Source organism: Aedes aegypti, chromosome 2, assembly GCF_002204515.2.
Source record: "Aedes aegypti strain LVP_AGWG chromosome 2, AaegL5.0 Primary Assembly, whole genome shotgun sequence".
Lineage (NCBI taxonomy): Eukaryota > Metazoa > Arthropoda > Insecta > Diptera > Culicidae > Aedes > Aedes aegypti.
In genome coordinates, this window is record NC_035108.1 from 23,315,362 (window position 1) to 23,333,322 (window position 17,961).

At 37.3% G+C, this 17,961-nt stretch overlaps 1 protein-coding gene across 9 annotated transcripts in view; it reads right to left on the reverse strand.

Annotated features, from left to right (window-relative positions):
* LOC5571255 (potassium voltage-gated channel subfamily H member 6) overlaps positions 1–17,961 on the reverse strand; it is a 529,023-nt gene that overhangs the window by 272,490 nt on the left and 238,572 nt on the right. For 8 of the 9 annotated variants that reach the window (XM_021840247.1, XM_021840253.1, XM_021840249.1 and 5 more), the window contains 2 exons: positions 10,985–11,142; positions 10,845–10,916 (listed from right to left, as the gene is read on the reverse strand). In XM_021840247.1, the coding sequence (XP_021695939.1) occupies positions 10,845–10,916; positions 10,985–11,142 (230 nt within the window). The remainder of the gene's footprint in view (positions 1–10,844; positions 10,917–10,984; positions 11,143–17,961) is intronic. The other variant, XM_021840246.1, reaches the window with a different exon arrangement.

Below are 17,961 nucleotides of genomic sequence, written 5' to 3' on the forward strand. Positions count from 1 at the left end.
CAATTAGGAGATTTGTGGCGTTGAAATGGTGAGAGCAAGACCAGTAGAATAGCTTTCAAGTTTGTTGCAACGAATCAAATTTGTTATACGTAAGGATTGATGAGTGTTCGAATATCCATGTTGGAATCTGAATTGTTCATTGGCAAAAAATAAATTTTATGTGGACCATCATTCTGTTCAAAATGACCTATTCAAGAAGTTTACTGATGCATGAAAGCAAGCTGATTGGACGATAGCTAGAAACTTCTGCAGGATTTTTGTCTGGTTTTAAAATTGATACAATCTTAGCATTTTTCTATTTGTCAAGAAAATATGCCTACTGTAATAATTATGTCAACTAAGAATGATGAGCTACTTTCTGGAAGTTTCTTGATGAGGATGTAGAAAGTTGCATCATCGCCAACGGCTTTCTTCTTCTTCTTATTCTTTCTGGCGTTATGTCACAACTGGGATAAAGCCTGCTTCTCAGCTTAGTGTTCTTATGAGCACTTCCAAAGTTATTAACTGAGAGCTTTCTATGCCAAATGACCATTTTGGCATGTGTATATCGTGTGGCAAGTACGAAAATACTCTATGCCCTGGGATGTCTATATCCAACCCAAAAAGATCCTCGACCAGTGGGATTCGAACCCACTACCCTCAGCTTGGTCTTGCTGAATAGCTGAGCGTTTACCGCTACGGCTATCCGGGCCAGGGGCTTTATTATACTTGAAATTTTAAATAATTGTTTTCATTTCTTCCAAATCAGTTCCCCAGGAGTTTTCGGCAGCAGTTGAAGCAAATAAATTGCTGCCCAGTGCATTGAATAGGCAAATAAGCTTTGAAAGTATATTTACCAAGCTGTGTTTCAACAGAAATAAAAGTTTTAACAACTTTGATTTCAAATGACGAAAATAATTGATTATATGCCTAAAAATGATGATAGCAAATCAACCTCATGTTTTCGATTGTATGAAAAATAATGAGTATATTCAAACTGTATATGTGCTTGTTCTGAATATATGAAGTAAAAAATCTTTAAGACGAATTTGAAAGACAATCAGACTTTTTCCCTAAAAACTGTCTAAGATACCCCGTTTTACGGTACCTAACGATGGACTTTGGCCGCCCCGACACTCGACAGAAGTTCTCTGTGTTTTCGAGCCTCTTCCTGCCGCCTGTGTTTGTATGGAACAGTGAAAGAAAGTGCCGGCATCTTATGTTTTAATTATACATTCAGCTAGGAATGAAGTTTGAAAAGCACCTCTTGAGGAAGCACACGGTCCAAAGCCAATATTTGAAAGAGTCGTCCTCGTCACTGCTGCCGGTGTGGGCCCGAGTAAAGTGCACATTTTTCTCCAGGGAACTTCCTTTCCATCACATCCATGCATGAGAATTGTCGGTCGGTCGGTCGGTTGCTTTCGTGAGCCTTGTATATAACTATCCCAACCAACATGTGCTTCACTCGTCGTGTCAGGTGGGTGGCGACTGGTGAAGTTTGTCTCCACATGACACACAAAGGACTAGGATTCCTCTTCACATTTCACGGAATAGTTGGGTTACGGATTTCCAATGTGGGAGTGAGCGAGGCAAAGGGTTCTTATCGTTCGTGATGGAATGTGGGCTCTGTGATGCAAAAGGTGTATGATAAAGTCACATTCCGATGAGTGTTTGGAGAATCACTTTGATGAATTTATGATTAGGTTTTTGAGACTTGGAACAGATTTTTGTAGGACATGGAATGGTACATACATTAGCTTACGCTTACCGCATTACTTTTAAACGTTGCTGTGAAGGACAAAATCCCGGTCGTGTTCTTCAAACGCGTTAGTAAGCGAATTTAAAAATCGGTTAATTGAACGTATTGGAGGACGAAGAATGTTTTTTAAAAAGACACCGACACGTTAAGTTAATGCTTCCAGTGGACGATTTGCCCTTTGAAGGAAACACCACACTAGACAACGGACTAGCGAGCAACGCCCAGTGGCACAGTCAGAAAACATTCCTCACGAAAAGTTTTCCGACCTGAAGCGGGTATCGAACCCACGCTCCTTGACTCGATGCGGCTAAATGCTGGGTAACACTAACCACACGGCCACGATGCCCACAAATCCCATGCCTTTGGACGAGTGGCCTTCGCCCAATCTCTCAAAAAGTGTACGCAGAAAAGTGAGCCAATTACAAAAATTCTACTAAGCTGCCTATCAGATTGAATAGACTACTTCCGCTTAACCAGTATCCGACCGGGTTACGATTTTTTTTTCAATTTCAATCGTGAACGTTCACTTCAACTGATTAAAATGGGGTTCACTAAATGCAGTTCAAAGGCTTCTAGATTCGTATGCTGGAACAAATGGACCATTTTTTTTTTCTTATGGCCAGAGTTATTCCGGTGTCCTCCTGGATCAGATCGGGTGAAAATTCGATCAACTTCCTTTTCTGAACAGATCATCCATAGTAAATGGTTTTGAAACCCCTCTATTTTAACAGAAAACGCAAATTATGTATTCTCGGCTAATAGTGTAATATCGTGAAGCCAACAATTGCGATCAAGGCTACCTCCGAAAGATCCTGAACATCCGTAAGAGTAGACATATCCTGAAGGTTGGCATAGAGAGTTCAGATTTTTTTCAAAAGACTTGCAATGATGAGCTTTATTGTTACTATTCATCGAACGTACTTGAAGACGGCAATGACAATGACTCGATTCTGAAATAACGTATACAAATCATTTGAAAGAAATTACAGCTCTGTGGGTCAATTGTCAGCATATGTTCATTTTTACGGATGATCCGAATTTTCCGGAGGACAGAAAATGGCCATTCAAAATATTATGGGGCAATGATAGACTAAATCACGTGACCATCACTACAACCCGTTAAAAATCCTCGCATCCTCGCAAAAGCATTTAGTGAAAACCGCATCTAAATCATTTGAATTGAACGTTCACAATAACAATTTGACAATTTGAAAAAAAAAAATCGTAACCCTATCGGATACGGGTTAAGAAGTGTCTATTCGATTGTCTATCAGGCTTAATTTTGTCAGAGTCATGGTTCAACCAGAGGATCATTTTGCAAAAAAATCTTAGCCAGACTAATTGCTATAGTATAATTTGATTACTCGATGATTTGAAACCTAGTTTTTGAATTGTAGATAAGGTATCCACCTCCATTTTGAAGATAACAGGAAGAAGTTAATGGTTTCTTTTGGAAGCTGCAAATTATGAATCGAACTTTAACACTTCACTTTTGCAAAAAAAAAAAAAAAAAAAACAAAATACTAAATTCACTTGTAAGGCGAGCAAATACCTTTAAACTCTAATATGTGTTGCTTATCTTGACAGATAGGCCTATTTCGTCTGCGACTTACAGACTTCTTCAGTGTCGAGTGCTTCGCTCGTCGATGACCAGAGTCGTAGCGTTGTCTCATGACACCCTTGGCGAACCTCCATTTGAGTGCCCGGACACGTAAAACTGTAATTTTATTCAGCCAAAGCCAACCATAAACCAACGCACGTCATCACAGGGAATTCATTTTTTAGATATAAAGCTAGATTTCTCCAATGTCCGCCTATATACTTACAATTTATCTATTCCAAGCAGCTCATAGAAACAGAGGCCAGTGAAATTGGGCAGCAATTAACTAATTAAAATTAAATATTGTTTCACCGCACTAAGTACCGTAAAATGGGGTGAAGTTGATCACTTTTGAGCGATGCTGTTCTATAATTTCTAGTAGCATGCATGTATTCTCATCCAAATATTTTTAAAACCTGTACTGATTGGATGTTTATCGAATTATACAAACGAAATTTTTACGAATTGTTATCATACTCACAAAAACATTTTTTAGAAATCAAATAAAGGAATTTTTGATTCCGGGGTGAAGTTGATCAATTACTGTGATACGTTTCCTAAAATAAAGAGATATGCTATTTACTAAATTTGGGATCACTGATCCCGAATCAAGTCTCAAAAATCTTATAACTTGTTGATAAATCGGTCAATTTTAGAATTGAATGTTGTGAAATCCAGAATACACCAAATAAAACGCCTAAAGGTATGCAATTTTCAATGAAATTAGCAACTCGCTCACAAAAAGAACATTTTTATCTCTGAAAATGATTTTTTTATCCTCAATGCAAATATAAAACTGGGTTCACAGAACATATTTGGAATGTACGGAACAGTTTATTTAAATGGTGTCTTTATATAGCATTGGCAATAGTCGAATGTTTGGGGTAGAACCCTTCAACAGTTCATCGAAAACTTCATCAAAAATCTGGTTTTTCCATGGTATAACAATCTTGAAAGACAAACCGAATTTAGAAACATCAAGAGCAGCTATCAGGTAATACGTTATGACATAACTTGTGATAATTGAAAACGGATAATAGCTCTCCTGGCAGTTTATACATGTGGGTACGGGAATGATCAACTTCACCCCACTGATCAACTACACCCCGAATTACGGTACTGCTTATCTAAAAATCACATTCACAGAAGTGAAGACATTGGCATGCAATAAATAGTTACATTTGCTTGTTATATAATATGTAAATAAATCCACACAGCAGCCGTAATGAAATACCGAATTAATTACATATGATACTGTGTGAATAACTGAGGTGGACTTGGTGCGCTTTGGTTGTTCAGAAAATAGCATTATCGCCATCAAACCCCGTCAGACAGAGTGCACATTACTTGTTTCAAGTTTATCACCATTTATTCAAGAAGTGAAGATGACCTAGTGGTAGCATACTAGATTACCACTCAGAATGTGCGAGATCGAATCTCGATGAAACGTTTTTTCCGTTGTTCTATCCGGTGGTAATGGAAATCAAACAACTTTTAGATTTTGTAATTGTATTTTTTTTGCAATTTCTCATCGTAATAGGCTGTTTTTTATCACGCCAATCTGTCATGAGACGGCCTACTTTCCTGCACTGGAGTATGCAGTGCGGGAATAGTCATTACGCAACTGAAACCAGTGCTGTAATAATTCATTACGCAACGCTTTTTCATTACGCAACTGTTTTGAGTTGTGTAATGAATCATAACACAACAATTTTCCAGAAATTGTAATACAACGGTGAATGCATTCCGATATTATTTCCGATACCCTCAAGTGGTCTTCTACGAAATTGCAAAAAATGTTGTACGTAACTCGTTGCAGAGCTCGATTTTTACAGCACTCGTTGTAATTATCCTACTCGACAAGCCTCGTAGGATAAATTTACGACTCGTGCTGTAAAATCATTCTGCAAATTGTTCCGTAAACTACTATTACATTGCAGGAAAGCATCAGCAGGTTAATTTATAGCTGAAATGATGGTAATTCCTGGTGAACACTTCACGCATTGAACTGATCATTAAAAGTGCACCAAATGGGAGCAACTTGGTTCGCTTTGGTTGAGCAAATTCATGGTTTTCTTCGATCATTAGAGTCTATGTAGATGTACACGATAAGACTTTAAAGTAAAATATCTCGGAATAATGTTCTTGGCACTTGGTGCGGTTTAGCAGAACCCCGACCAGATGATGTAGGTTTATATGGAAATTACTATGGAGATTTTTTTTTAATGTGCCAGACACGTTTGTACTTGAATTTAAGTATAAACTTATCATCCTGTAATAAAAACTTATTCTTCAAACCATAACGAAGAAGTTTGTTGAGAGGAATTCAATCCAACGGATAGGAGAAGATATACACCCCAACCTCTTTTTACGACCGTTATCGAGGGGTCGTAAAAAAATCGGTCGTAAAAAAAATTAGGGTTATTATTATGTTTTTGAAAAATGCAACGTCTAGATGCGGAAATACTGATTCCAGATATTCGGCAAAGTTGAAGCATGGGCTGAGAACTTTCCAAAATGGCCGTTCAAGTTTTCATATTTTGGTAATAGATGGCAACATTGCTCGATTGTTATCAAAAGAGCCAATTTTATGGGGGTGTGATATGCAAATACCAAAAAAAGTTAGAGATAACGATACCGAATGTTCACCAAAGTTGAAGAAAGTGTTGCGTGCCATACAGTCGGCCGAATCACAAATGTTCATGTGGCTGGCAACACTGTTTAAGAAGAATAAAGTAAAGATCAAAACCATCAAACTTAAGCGGAACAGAAAAATATAATGCTTAGCAACATAGCAATACTCTTCAACTGTAATCCAGTTTTTCATGAAGGGTTCAAAATTTTTTTCGTAGCTGGCAACACTACTTAAGTGAAATTTCGCAACCAGGCAGTACAAGTGTGCATGCAACTATTGTTTTGCGGATATCTCAGGATCCTGACCACTTAGAAAGATGGCGTCTTCGGCAAAGCTGTTTAGTAGCTCAAGGACTATCATTATAAAAGCCAAAAGATTCGAGATTTTGCCACCAGGCGGCGCTAGTGAGCATAGAAGTTTTGTTTTCCGGATAGCTCAGGATCCTGACCACTTAGAGAGATGGCGTCTTCGGCAAAGTTGTTCAGAAGCTCAAGGACTATCATTATTAAAGCCAAGAGATTCGAGATTTGGCCACCAGGCGGCGCTAGTGAGCATAGAATTTTTGTTTTCCGGATAGCTCAGGATCCTGGCCACTTAGAAAGATGGCGTCTTCGGCAAAGTTGTTCAGTAGCTCAAGGACTATCATTATTAAAGCTATGAGCACTAGCGCCACCTGGTGGTAAAATTTTGAATCTCATAGCGTTTATAATGATGGTCCTTGAGCTACTGAACAACTTTGCCGAAGGCGCAATCTTTCAAGTGGCCAAGATCCTAAGATAACCGCAAAACAAAAGTTTCATGCTCACTAGCGCCGCCTGGTGGTAAAATTTTTAATCTCATAGCTTTTATAATGATAGTCCTTGAGCTTCTGAACAATTTTGCCGAAGACGCCATCTTTCTAAGTGGTCAGGATCCTGAGCTATCCGGAAAACAAAAATTCTATGCTCACTAACGCCACCTAGTGGCAGAATTCCGCAATTCAATGACCAGCATATGTTAGCCCTTGATCTACTGAACAATTTTGCTGAACATCATGATCCTCCATTTTGAATACTTTTTAAGATAATGATCATTAATAAAAACGGTCGTTAATCTGAATTTCGGTCGTAAAAAAGTGGTCGGAAAAAGAACCGTCGGTAAAAAAAACGGTCGTAAAAAGAGGTTGGAGTGGATTCATGAGATTGTTTGCTATTATTTAGTATTATTACTATGGGATGATAAATTTGTACTTACATTCCAGTACAAATGTGTTTGGAACATATTTCAAAATCTCTCCATACTAATTTCCATATAAACCTACAATGTATTTGGGCCACCTTCCAATCAATACCGGTTAAGCCTAAAATTTCACAGAACACTATTTTTTATTTATTTTTTTTTCTATCTTTATTAACGAGATTTTTAGCCCTGGGCTAGTTCATCTCGGGACCAATGGCTTTACTTCTCTTCCGAAGGAAGTCGTCACTGAAATTTTTAGTGACTATCTCGGGGATGGGATTCGATCCCAGGTCCTCGGCGTGAGAGACGTGTGTTCTAACCCCTACACCAGGTCCGTCCCCCACTATTTTTATCTCGAGGAGTAACAAATAACTCGCAATAATCTATCCTTACTATATTTTGGTATCTTACCATAATTAGGTATTGTTCAGTTGGTGTATAATGTGGTATTGACACATTTTAGTATTATAACGGTATTGAAAAAAAATGTTTAATACAGTTAAAAATACTTCATTTTGGTATTCGATAGCTATTGAGGACTGCTGGAGGTATTGAACTACTATTTAAACATGTCACTTTTATATGAATAACCATCATGTATTATTAATGTATTACAATACCTTATCTAGTGATCAGTTTGTTGTTAGTAAATTATGCATGAGATATTATTTGAGGTATTTGTCCTCTTATGCAAGGCTCATCCATACCTCATTCAGGTTGTAAGTATTGGTATTTATCTGGTAAGCAATACCTGAGTTTGGTATTCAGTAGCACTTTTCTTCTGCTCTGGTTGTATAGATTATATGGGGGATTGAATTTTCAAACATTTTCTAATTTTGAATCGCTCTGATGGTCAACTATATCAGTGGAAATCAACAGTTAATCCTCGTCAATGAAATTGACCATTAAAAAATGAAAGTGCTTGTACATGTTTGGAATTTGTTCATAACAAAATTTCCTACAATTTTCGTTTATTTTTATTTTGGTTTTGCCAGTCAGAATGAATCCTTAATTCTTGTGAAGTCAAATGATTGTGCATTACTGTGAAACATTCTATTCGTGATTCCATAGGTATACCTGTCAAAATCCTGTAAGAAGTTTATACAGAATTTCGTCATAATATCCGGCGATATTCCTTAAATATTATGACAGAAAAATATGAGAAAACCACCAGGGTTTTTGCAGAATTCTACTCTGAATTGCATCTGAAAAATTCTGGTCAATATTCTGTTCAACTGGCATTACATAAATCTTTCATTACAATTAGATAAAACTGACAAAAAATACGCATTATTTTTACCCGCTTTTCCCGACGGGTTTTTGCGCTCTAGCGTACGCATCCAAACAGAAATGAAAATCTCCTACCAGAATCATAAAAAAATTGACACTTTCGGTGTCTTACGTCTTTGATACAAGCGATATTTTGATCTTTGTTGTATGGTAATCAAAAATTCTACATTTGTTATTTTTTCTTAATTTCACTCATCACAATTTATACATTCATTCATTAATAGAAAAATTACGGTTTCACGAAATTTTTCTGAACAATAAATATTTTATCGATATAAATTTTTTTTTTGATCTCAACGGGCAATCAACGGAGTGGTCAATCTACGCAGTGTGCCTAGCGCAGCTGTGTTTTTATGTGGTGTCATGGTACGCAATTCTTATGTTAGTAGACGAATTTTGCGAGTTCCTGTCCACATACTACAGGGAAGTAAGCTTTTGTGACTGACACTCATGAAAATATACGAAATATTATTGAATTGGCTGATGATAAGAGCTCCTTCTGTGTTTTTTTAATTAAACTATATAGGGGGCTTAGGGGCACAATGAGCAAAACGGGCGAAATGGTCACCCCCACACGCTATGTCTGAACCAGTCGATTATAAAAATTAAATGTATATCGCACTTTTTCTCGCTAGAGTTCAGTATTTGGTCTATGTTTTCATAATCGAGAATTTTTAAAATATTCCATCGGTGAATTTTTGTCATACATTTTGTATGGGCTGTAATGCGTCAAAAAACAAATGCACATGCATGCACAGAAAAAATATTTAAATTTCAATGTGATGTAAACTACAGTCTACTTTGAAAATAAATCAAATTCGTGTGTTGTTACAGCTATACATGAATATACATTCAGTTTTCGAGTAAAAATGCTTGAATATTACATGCTCGTGTAAATTTAAAGTGAATTCGATTGAAAATAAATGGATTGGTCGTTGAAATTTAGGTTTATTTTGATGCTCCAAATATGTGCATGAAAATAAACTTAAATTTAGAACATTTTTTTAGTTATGTGGGTTTTAGTATAAAAAATAGTTAAAAAGTGGAAAAAATCTAAATTCCACCGACGGAATATTTCAAAACCTTGGAAATATAATCCAAATACTGAACTCTAGCAAATGAAAAACTGATGTACATTCGATTTTTATAATCCTCTGGTTCAGACATAGCGTGCCTCACATTTAATTCAACGAAAGTGTTCATTTTTCCACAGTACCTTTACTGTATTACTGTATTATATCGTAAGCAAGGTTATTTACTACACTAGTTTACGACATAATTATCTTCCTCTCGTTTATCTGATATTTGATTAGACTTTTGAAAATTGAAAGTATCTCTCACTTATGTGTTTCTGGAATAATCATGATCCGCAGCATATCATGAGATCCTATCATCTACTGCTACATTTAAGATTGAAAGGGGGGGGGGGGTGTAACATTAAATGATAAAACCCATATCAACAAGCTGCAAACCCAGAAGATACTATTGCTATCAGAAGTTCGGGGATTATTTGGAATGCTAGTGAAATAAAACACCTTTTCCCAACGGCAAACGAACGAGAAAAAAAGGTCTTATCATCGCTCTCTCTCTTTGATGCTCTCATTTGCAGCTGTTATTTGTCAAGCATGTTCCAACTTGTAATACTTTGCCGATCAGAACCGATATGGACCAATGCACGAGTTCACTATTTGACGTTTGAGCGGTGCCGTGTTATTTACGTGACCATGACAACGAGTGAATTCGGCACCGCTCAAACGTCAAATTAGTGAACTCGTGCACTGGTCCATAGATGGGATGAATTTCTTCGCTTGCTTGGATTGTGTTTCGAAATCAAATCAGAACGATTTCTGTAATGCCTGAGTATAAGACAAAGCCACATCTAAAATTTTGAAGGGAAATAATACCATATTCTGAAAACTAGGTCCATTAGTGCACGCTTGAAATGCCCAATCGACTAAGTTTTCAATTAGTTTAATTTGTACTCTTGAAAATTCAATATATTTCTTCGGTTCACATTCATTTCAAGTTATGGGTAAATTTGACACAGCGCATTATAAATTTAAATCAAGTTCTTTCTGGCATAAAATTTTGTACTCTTATGAATTTGTGTTACACTGTCATCATTTGGTATCTTATTCATCAATAGCTAGACTAATACAATTTACCTCCCTTGCTTTTGAAACGAGTTGGTTTCGGGTTTAGCATATACGTGATTATAAAAAAAATGTGAATCATGTTTGATTTCTTGAGAACTTTCTCTAATTGTGATACATTGTTGGTAAAGTTGCCAGCTTCAACTGTCTTTAACAATATGAGCAACCAATTCTGATTAAATCTGGATTCATATAAATACTTGTACTTACCTGTGCTACTTTTTCACCCATATTTATTGTTTGTCTTGTTCCCTGAAAGTATTTCGCTGATCCATTATCCTGCTGGTCAGAAACAAAAATCATTTCAATTATATCATGAAGTCAACGAAGTCACGCACGGGCTTCCATACCTTAGTTTTAGTAGAGTCTGAAGGCACATTAGAAAGTGATGAACTGGTTCGCGGCTCGTGGCTCGAGTTCTGCTTTAATGGCACTGCTTTGTAGCGTTGGAGGTCGCTCTCGGACGAAACGTACGGAAAATACTGTCGCGCGTGGTATCCCGTGGGTCCTTTTTTGAAGGGGTACAGGAAACACGGTATGCCAAGAAAAGACAAGACAAGCGTTAATTCGATTTTGGGCACACGTTGATCATCGTTAGGAGGTGAAATTGTATTTTTTTTCTCTCGATTGACAAATACGAATGGGCTATGGGTAAGCTCGGATAGATAGAGATAGAGCGAACCCAAGCCCCAAGAAAATCGAAATTGGAATATTTACAACATGGATCTACGCAGCTAGCAGTTCAGAAAAAAAAGCTACCTAAGCACAACGAGCGCTACTACAAAAGCGAGATAACTTACGCACGCAAGCAAGCGATGTAAGATGGGCTCAAAATGCTGGAAAGGACGTGCGGAATGAATCGCGATAAAATTGATTGATTACGCATGTACTAAGTATCAATGGTCTAGGAAAATTGATTACACTACCTTCGTCGCGAGCGAGCATGCCGTGGCCAACTACTACTTCATGAATCGTTTCCGAAAGGGAAAGATAATCAGGAGGTTGATGCTTATAGTTAGATGGATGGTGATTCATATTTTGGCGAAATACATTCGGGGTCGTTGTAAGATATTCCTACGTCATTCAAAACCGTTCTTTCTTTGACATCGCTGCTATTGAGGAAATATTACACAAGGCAATAAAATCAATACTATTTTCGCACACTTTTACATTTTCAATGAATTTAATAAAATTTGGATCATTTATTTTGAACCTTTTTTCAGAATTTTCGCAGCGCGCACAGTTTTGTATTCAAAAACTTTAACTTAAACATGATTCCGTATTTTAGAAGAAGTTCTTTTTTACAGCTTCTTTGTCTATCAAAATCGTTACAAGGATTTCATTAAATAAACACCCTCCAACTTTATTGTGCTTTTGAAAATTTGTACATCCTGCACAATTTTTTTTTCTAGAAAAAAAATTGTTATTTACAAAACTCTGTATTTCTATAGGGATTTGCAAAAAATTTCAAATTCCCAAAAACAAACAAAAAAACTTGAGCCAATATTCATTGAATCCATTTGAAATAGTCAAAGTTACTTAGTATTGTTTCCTGCCCATGAATCTCCAACCTTTCGCTCCGAAAGTCAATGGAACCCGGTGTGGTTGGGTGTTGCTGGGTCAATTAGTGTGATTGAACGTCGAACATGCTTCCGCCTTCCGAGACAGATCCCACAGATGTGAATGTGACAATTCGTTTACAGGCTGTCGTGTTACCAATATGGCAATGACAATTAAACCTAACAAACATTATTGCGGCCTCGAGCTCCGAATTGCGTTTGAACAGTTGTGCGATGTGGTTTGCCATTGTCGGTAGAGGTAATTAAATTAGCCTGCATATTGCAAACCAAGTGACTCCATTTCCTAATTGTACGGAATTGGCTGTTCTGTAGTTTGGTTTTATTTGACGGGCGGCATATGGTGGAAGCGTCGTGCATGAGCGTTTTCCGGTGATGATCATAACTGATACATGGCGGCTATTCTAGGTCACGAGCGAGCGATTCAGGGATGCTTAATGAGGAGGAAAATCAGCTGATACTGCGACGAGACTGGTGAATGGAGCTTGAATACTGTGTCTTTTTTGGATGATGCAACTTGGTTTTAGATTTAGCGGAACTGTGGTTTTCGAACGATTTTTACATTATGCATTGTGGAGTATGTATCATTGCTTAGAAGACCTGAAATTCGTCACTCAGCCGAAAAAATGGCGTATTTAAAAAATACACGGTGTAAAAATCTGCATAATATTTATTTTTGAATATTTTAAAGAACATATTTTGCAGTCAAGGAAAACAGTGTCACGTGTTAGTTACCATAGATTTGATAGCTGTTGAGTTTTTCTTTCACCGCATAGGTGGCAAGCTAAAAATGTTGCCCCAAATTGCCCCTGTAAATGTTTGAGGAATGTGAAATAGTCAATTTTTCAACACTCCGAAAATTTAAGAGATAAGTTTTTGATGTCTTCTAAAGAAATGCGTATTTTATTGATTCAAACAGCAAAATCTAAAAAATATCCAGAAAAAGATATAACCAAAGAACTAGTTTTAAGGAGTCGTTCACAAAAATAACCTATATCGCTTAAAAGTCAATAGATAGAACTAAAGTGTATTCAGCAAACTTTCATGTAGTGAAATTATCTATAATTTTATCGAAATAACAAAGTTATGGTAAAAAATGTGTAAATCAATGTAAATGTTATTTGAAGTCCTAGAACTTTGGTGTCTTCGACAACTTGGCGTATTTTTACATGTTCTAAAACATTGCCGAAGACGCAAAAGCTCTAGGGCGCAAAACAAAAAAGTTTACATCGCAGCGCCACCTATGCGGTGAAATTTCCAACTAACTTTTATCACCAAATTGAAGAACAAACAAATTCAAAATAAGTCTCCTTAGACACCAACCCGAAAAAATGCACTCCTAAAGCGCTAGAGGTTTTGTCTGGCTAAATTCTGCTCCTGGCCCAGTGTGCATTGGTGTATCTTCACTTCTGCAAAAAAGTGTAAATCTATCTCACTGCTAGGTGTATTCATCGCAAAAATAATACTTTCTAAAGAAGGGCTTCTACATCCCGGACAACTTCTCCGAAGATACCATACCTCTGAAACCAACTTTTCTGGTGCAAACCATTTTCGATCACGAATTTAGGCCTTTGGAAGCACTGTGCAATGTATATATTTGTTTCATTTGGCAATTGAGACCATTAATTTGAAAAAGAAAATTTATTTGCATGTACCTACTTTGGTTTATTTAAATGGTAGAAAACCTGCAATCTAAATCTTCCAGACCTCTATGTTTTTTCAACAACATTTAACTCAATAAATTGCATTGAACATTGAAAAGGCAAATAGGCAGCTGTAAGATACATTTACCAAGCTGTATTTCAACAGAAACACCCAAAGTTTCAACAACTTCAGTTTTCAATGACCTGAGTAGGAAATTCAATGACCTGAGAGGGAAATTCTGGAATGAAAATCACATCGAGATAGGGAGATATCTAGATTAGGAGGATATCGAGATATGGAGAGTGAAAATGTATACAGATTGAAGGGATCGAAAAAAAATCATCGAAATAGTATGGACCGATGCACGAGTTCACTCATTTGACTTTTGAGCGGTGCCGAATGCATTGGTTTCCGTGGTTACATAAATAACACGGCACCGCTAAAACCATGGTGGAAACCTAGGACAGGACGTGACAGCTCAACTAAGACTGCCCCGTTGTTTTTCAGTCGATAAACTTGACGATATAAAAGCCAGTGCTACCAGTATCCTTTTTAAGTAAATCTTGTGAACATATTCAAATATCAAGACTCATAATTTTGTTGTTTCTTGCACGCTTCATTCATACAGTGCAATAGAGGATGCTAGCTTATTAAAAAATCAGGTTTATATTCAAAACCGGCGAGATTTTTAGGGAAAATTTATACAATTTCCATTATTTTGCTTTCATTTATGTATTTTTTAAATATTTTTGCATTGTAAGAGCACATGCGATAAACTTAACATCGAATATAAATGGATTTGGAACGAACAGATTTCATGAAAAATTTCCAAACTTTTGATGAAAACTCTAACTTATGAAACTAGCAACTTGGCCAGGCTAGCAACAAAGTGCCCTATTGTAATCCAACTCAACGATGTGAAAGTAGGCCTTTGCCAAACAGACCAATCAGAAGTGGTCTTTTTTGACAGGCAATTGGTTTCATTTTTGTACTTCTACCTAACACGTCTTGTCTTAGGTGGAAACAAGGCAAATAAATCTCTCACTGTAAACTTCAAAAGCAAAGTTGGATAAACTGTTGGTGAACTCTCTGTAGACTTCGTGGAATGAATCCTTGCTTGGTGCTCTTGAAGACATTTTTGGTGAGACTCCTATAATTTTTGTACTATGTTTTAGGAAAACCTCAATGATTCGTGAAAATCCGAAACGAATGATCAATTAACAACTGGAGGATATTTGAAACTACAGTCAACCCTCCATGAGTCGATATTGAAGGGACCATCGACTCATGGAAATATCGAGTCATAGAACAGCAATGCTATGGAAAGCCGTTTGAGAGGCCCATCATAGTAACCATGAAATTAGATTTTTAGTATGGTTCCATGAGTCGATATCGAGCAATGGAACATCGACTCATGGAGGTTTAACTGTAACATTGGTTTCATACGTAGTACGTAGAGGCCTTTCCAGGAGAAATGATTTTTTTTTCAATTCGTTTATTTGATAGGCCCAAACGCCCTAGAGCTTTATGGGGCCGATTAGTAAATCTTTTACACAAAATATAATAAACTACTTGGGATCACAACCATTATGTGAACCCTGGATTGCACACATCTTTTTGTTCTCCTTCATACGCCGAGTTGACAGCCTTCGTTTGTATGTAGAATCGTTCATCTCGTATGATGAAGAAGAGTCGCTCCCGTTGTCAGCGTCGTCATCGATCCTGGTGCTATGATGTTTTGCGTCCGTAGGTAGTATTATCGATATGGAGTCGGTGGTTGCCTTATCGTCACGTGCTTCGTTGTTTTGTGGCTCTTGATCATCAAGCGAGTTGATTATTTCGACGAGTCCGTCACTGCTGATCGGGGGGAAATCAGCGTCGCAGAACATCTTTTCGGTTGGTGATGATGGTGTGGCTGATGTGGTTGCTGTTTTTGCGTGTTCAGCTGCGGTTACCTCCAGGCATTTCTGCTTGGGATGAACCGCCTTGGAGCACCATTTGCATGTCTTAAGCTGGTTTTTGTGCTCAACGAAGCAGACCTCGTTCTCGATCGTAATGTACGACGGAATCGAGCCCTTTAATCGCATTTGCAGCACTCTCACTCCATTGGGTATACCCGGAAAAAATTGTCTCCATCTCTCGCTTTGGATTGATATTACATCTCCAAATTTAGCCATGAAATCACCTACCGTTTTGTGAGGTACAGAGGGAGGGAGGTCATGTACCCTTACTGTAACAGCCTCACTTTCAACGTATATTGGAATTTTGAATGCTTTGTTGTTGCAAACAAAAATCCGCTTTATATTGTGCGCTTGTTGATAGCGCAGCGCGGTGTCATTGTCCACCATTTCAATGAACACACACTTTCGAGTATTATGAAGCTGAATACTTCTAACATCAGAAAGTTGCAGCTTCATTTCGTTCTCCAAAAACTGATGAACTTTTCCAGCTTCAGGTCTCGCTGGAAGAACGCTCAAGTCCACCACTAGTGTATTCTTCCAAATACTGAACATTTCAACCGAAACGGAGCTCGCGAGCAAAAGTGTAGACGTCCGACGTAAACGAGTGTAGACTATCAACTGGGAGAAATGATTTAAAGAATTTCTACTGTTTTTTTTATTGCGGAATTCTCCAAGAGATTTTTTAAGCAATTCGATAGACATTCTTCGAGAAATTCTCTGGTGAGATCAGCAAGTATTAGAATGATTTTCCATTAGAATCCCAGGACGAACTCAGTGAAAACTTGTAAAGGAGTTCTGAACAGTACAGAAGTGATTCATGCAGAAATTCCCGTTGGAATTCTCAGAGGAATCTCTCCAAAGTATATGGTTGAATACCTGAAAAGTTCGTGGAAGAATCACAAGGGACATTTTTTGTAAGTATTTTTTTGGCTTGAATTCTTGTAGGATTTGTTAGGCCCTTCCCCTAGACAACTTACAGAAAAAATTCTAGGTGTAGTGTGTTTGAAACTGTTTTGCACTAATAATTATGATTGACTATATGATTCTTCACTATGGTGTACGACGTGGAAATGATACAAGCAATCGAACAATATCTATGAAATTCAATGTTGAAGCTGTTCAAAACAATTATTAGGCTTAACAAATTTGCTTCTTTGCACCTTTTGCATTAGTACCCGTAAGAAAGCAAAGGAATCATGCTAGAAACAAACCTTCACTAAGCAAACAGTGTTCCTATTAATGGTAAAACATTTTTTGGAGCGAAACATCCATTTATTCGTGTTTTGATACACTTGAATGAAAGATGGATTTGGAATCAATCGGCCGATACGTAAAAACCATACATTGCATGAGCACATTAAGGTACCCCAGGGCAAGAGGGACCTAAAATAAACGATAGTTCAAACAAATTCTCGATTACTTTTTTAAATCGACGTAAGTATCTTCCATACGGTTTTGAAACAAATTAAATAACAATAATCACATCCTGTCTTCTAAAACTGTTCCCCTTTTTGACATTTTGTTGCCTTGTACATCGCTTGAATTTTGCATGCATTCAGCTCGCGTTAAAATACTGGATATTTTCAATAGTTTCTCACCAAAAATTGTACCAGTGTCACATCGACTCAAGTAGTGTATTTTTTTGATTCGTGGTTAAGTCACTTTTACTCTCCATACAACGGGGCGGTGAAAGAAACGGTTAGGTTGCGAAAATTGAAAATTTTACTTACGCCGATTTGTAAATCCGGAAATTAAACGTTCGAAAAGTAAAAAAAAACGAGACGCGACGCGAGACTGGACACAACACTTATTGTTCTTACAAACATAAAAAGGATTTAAACATTTACCTTTTTCGTCACCGGTTTCGGGCTCGATGTTGCCCATCTACAGGACGATGTCCAATAGAGAACAAAACAGCTACGTACTTTCTCCAGTACACGTCAGAAAGAGATAACACTATTTGAATTCCAGTTTCGTCAAGTGAAAAAGCGGTGAACTAATCGGGGCATCGTCGTCATTCATCAACGGTTGTTCGGCATTGGAGATGAACATAGATTCCCAAGCATTTAAATGGGAAACATTTATTTTTAAGCTTCGTTTTGTCCCAGTCTATGTTGTGTTTGAGTTCAACAGAATGTACTGCCA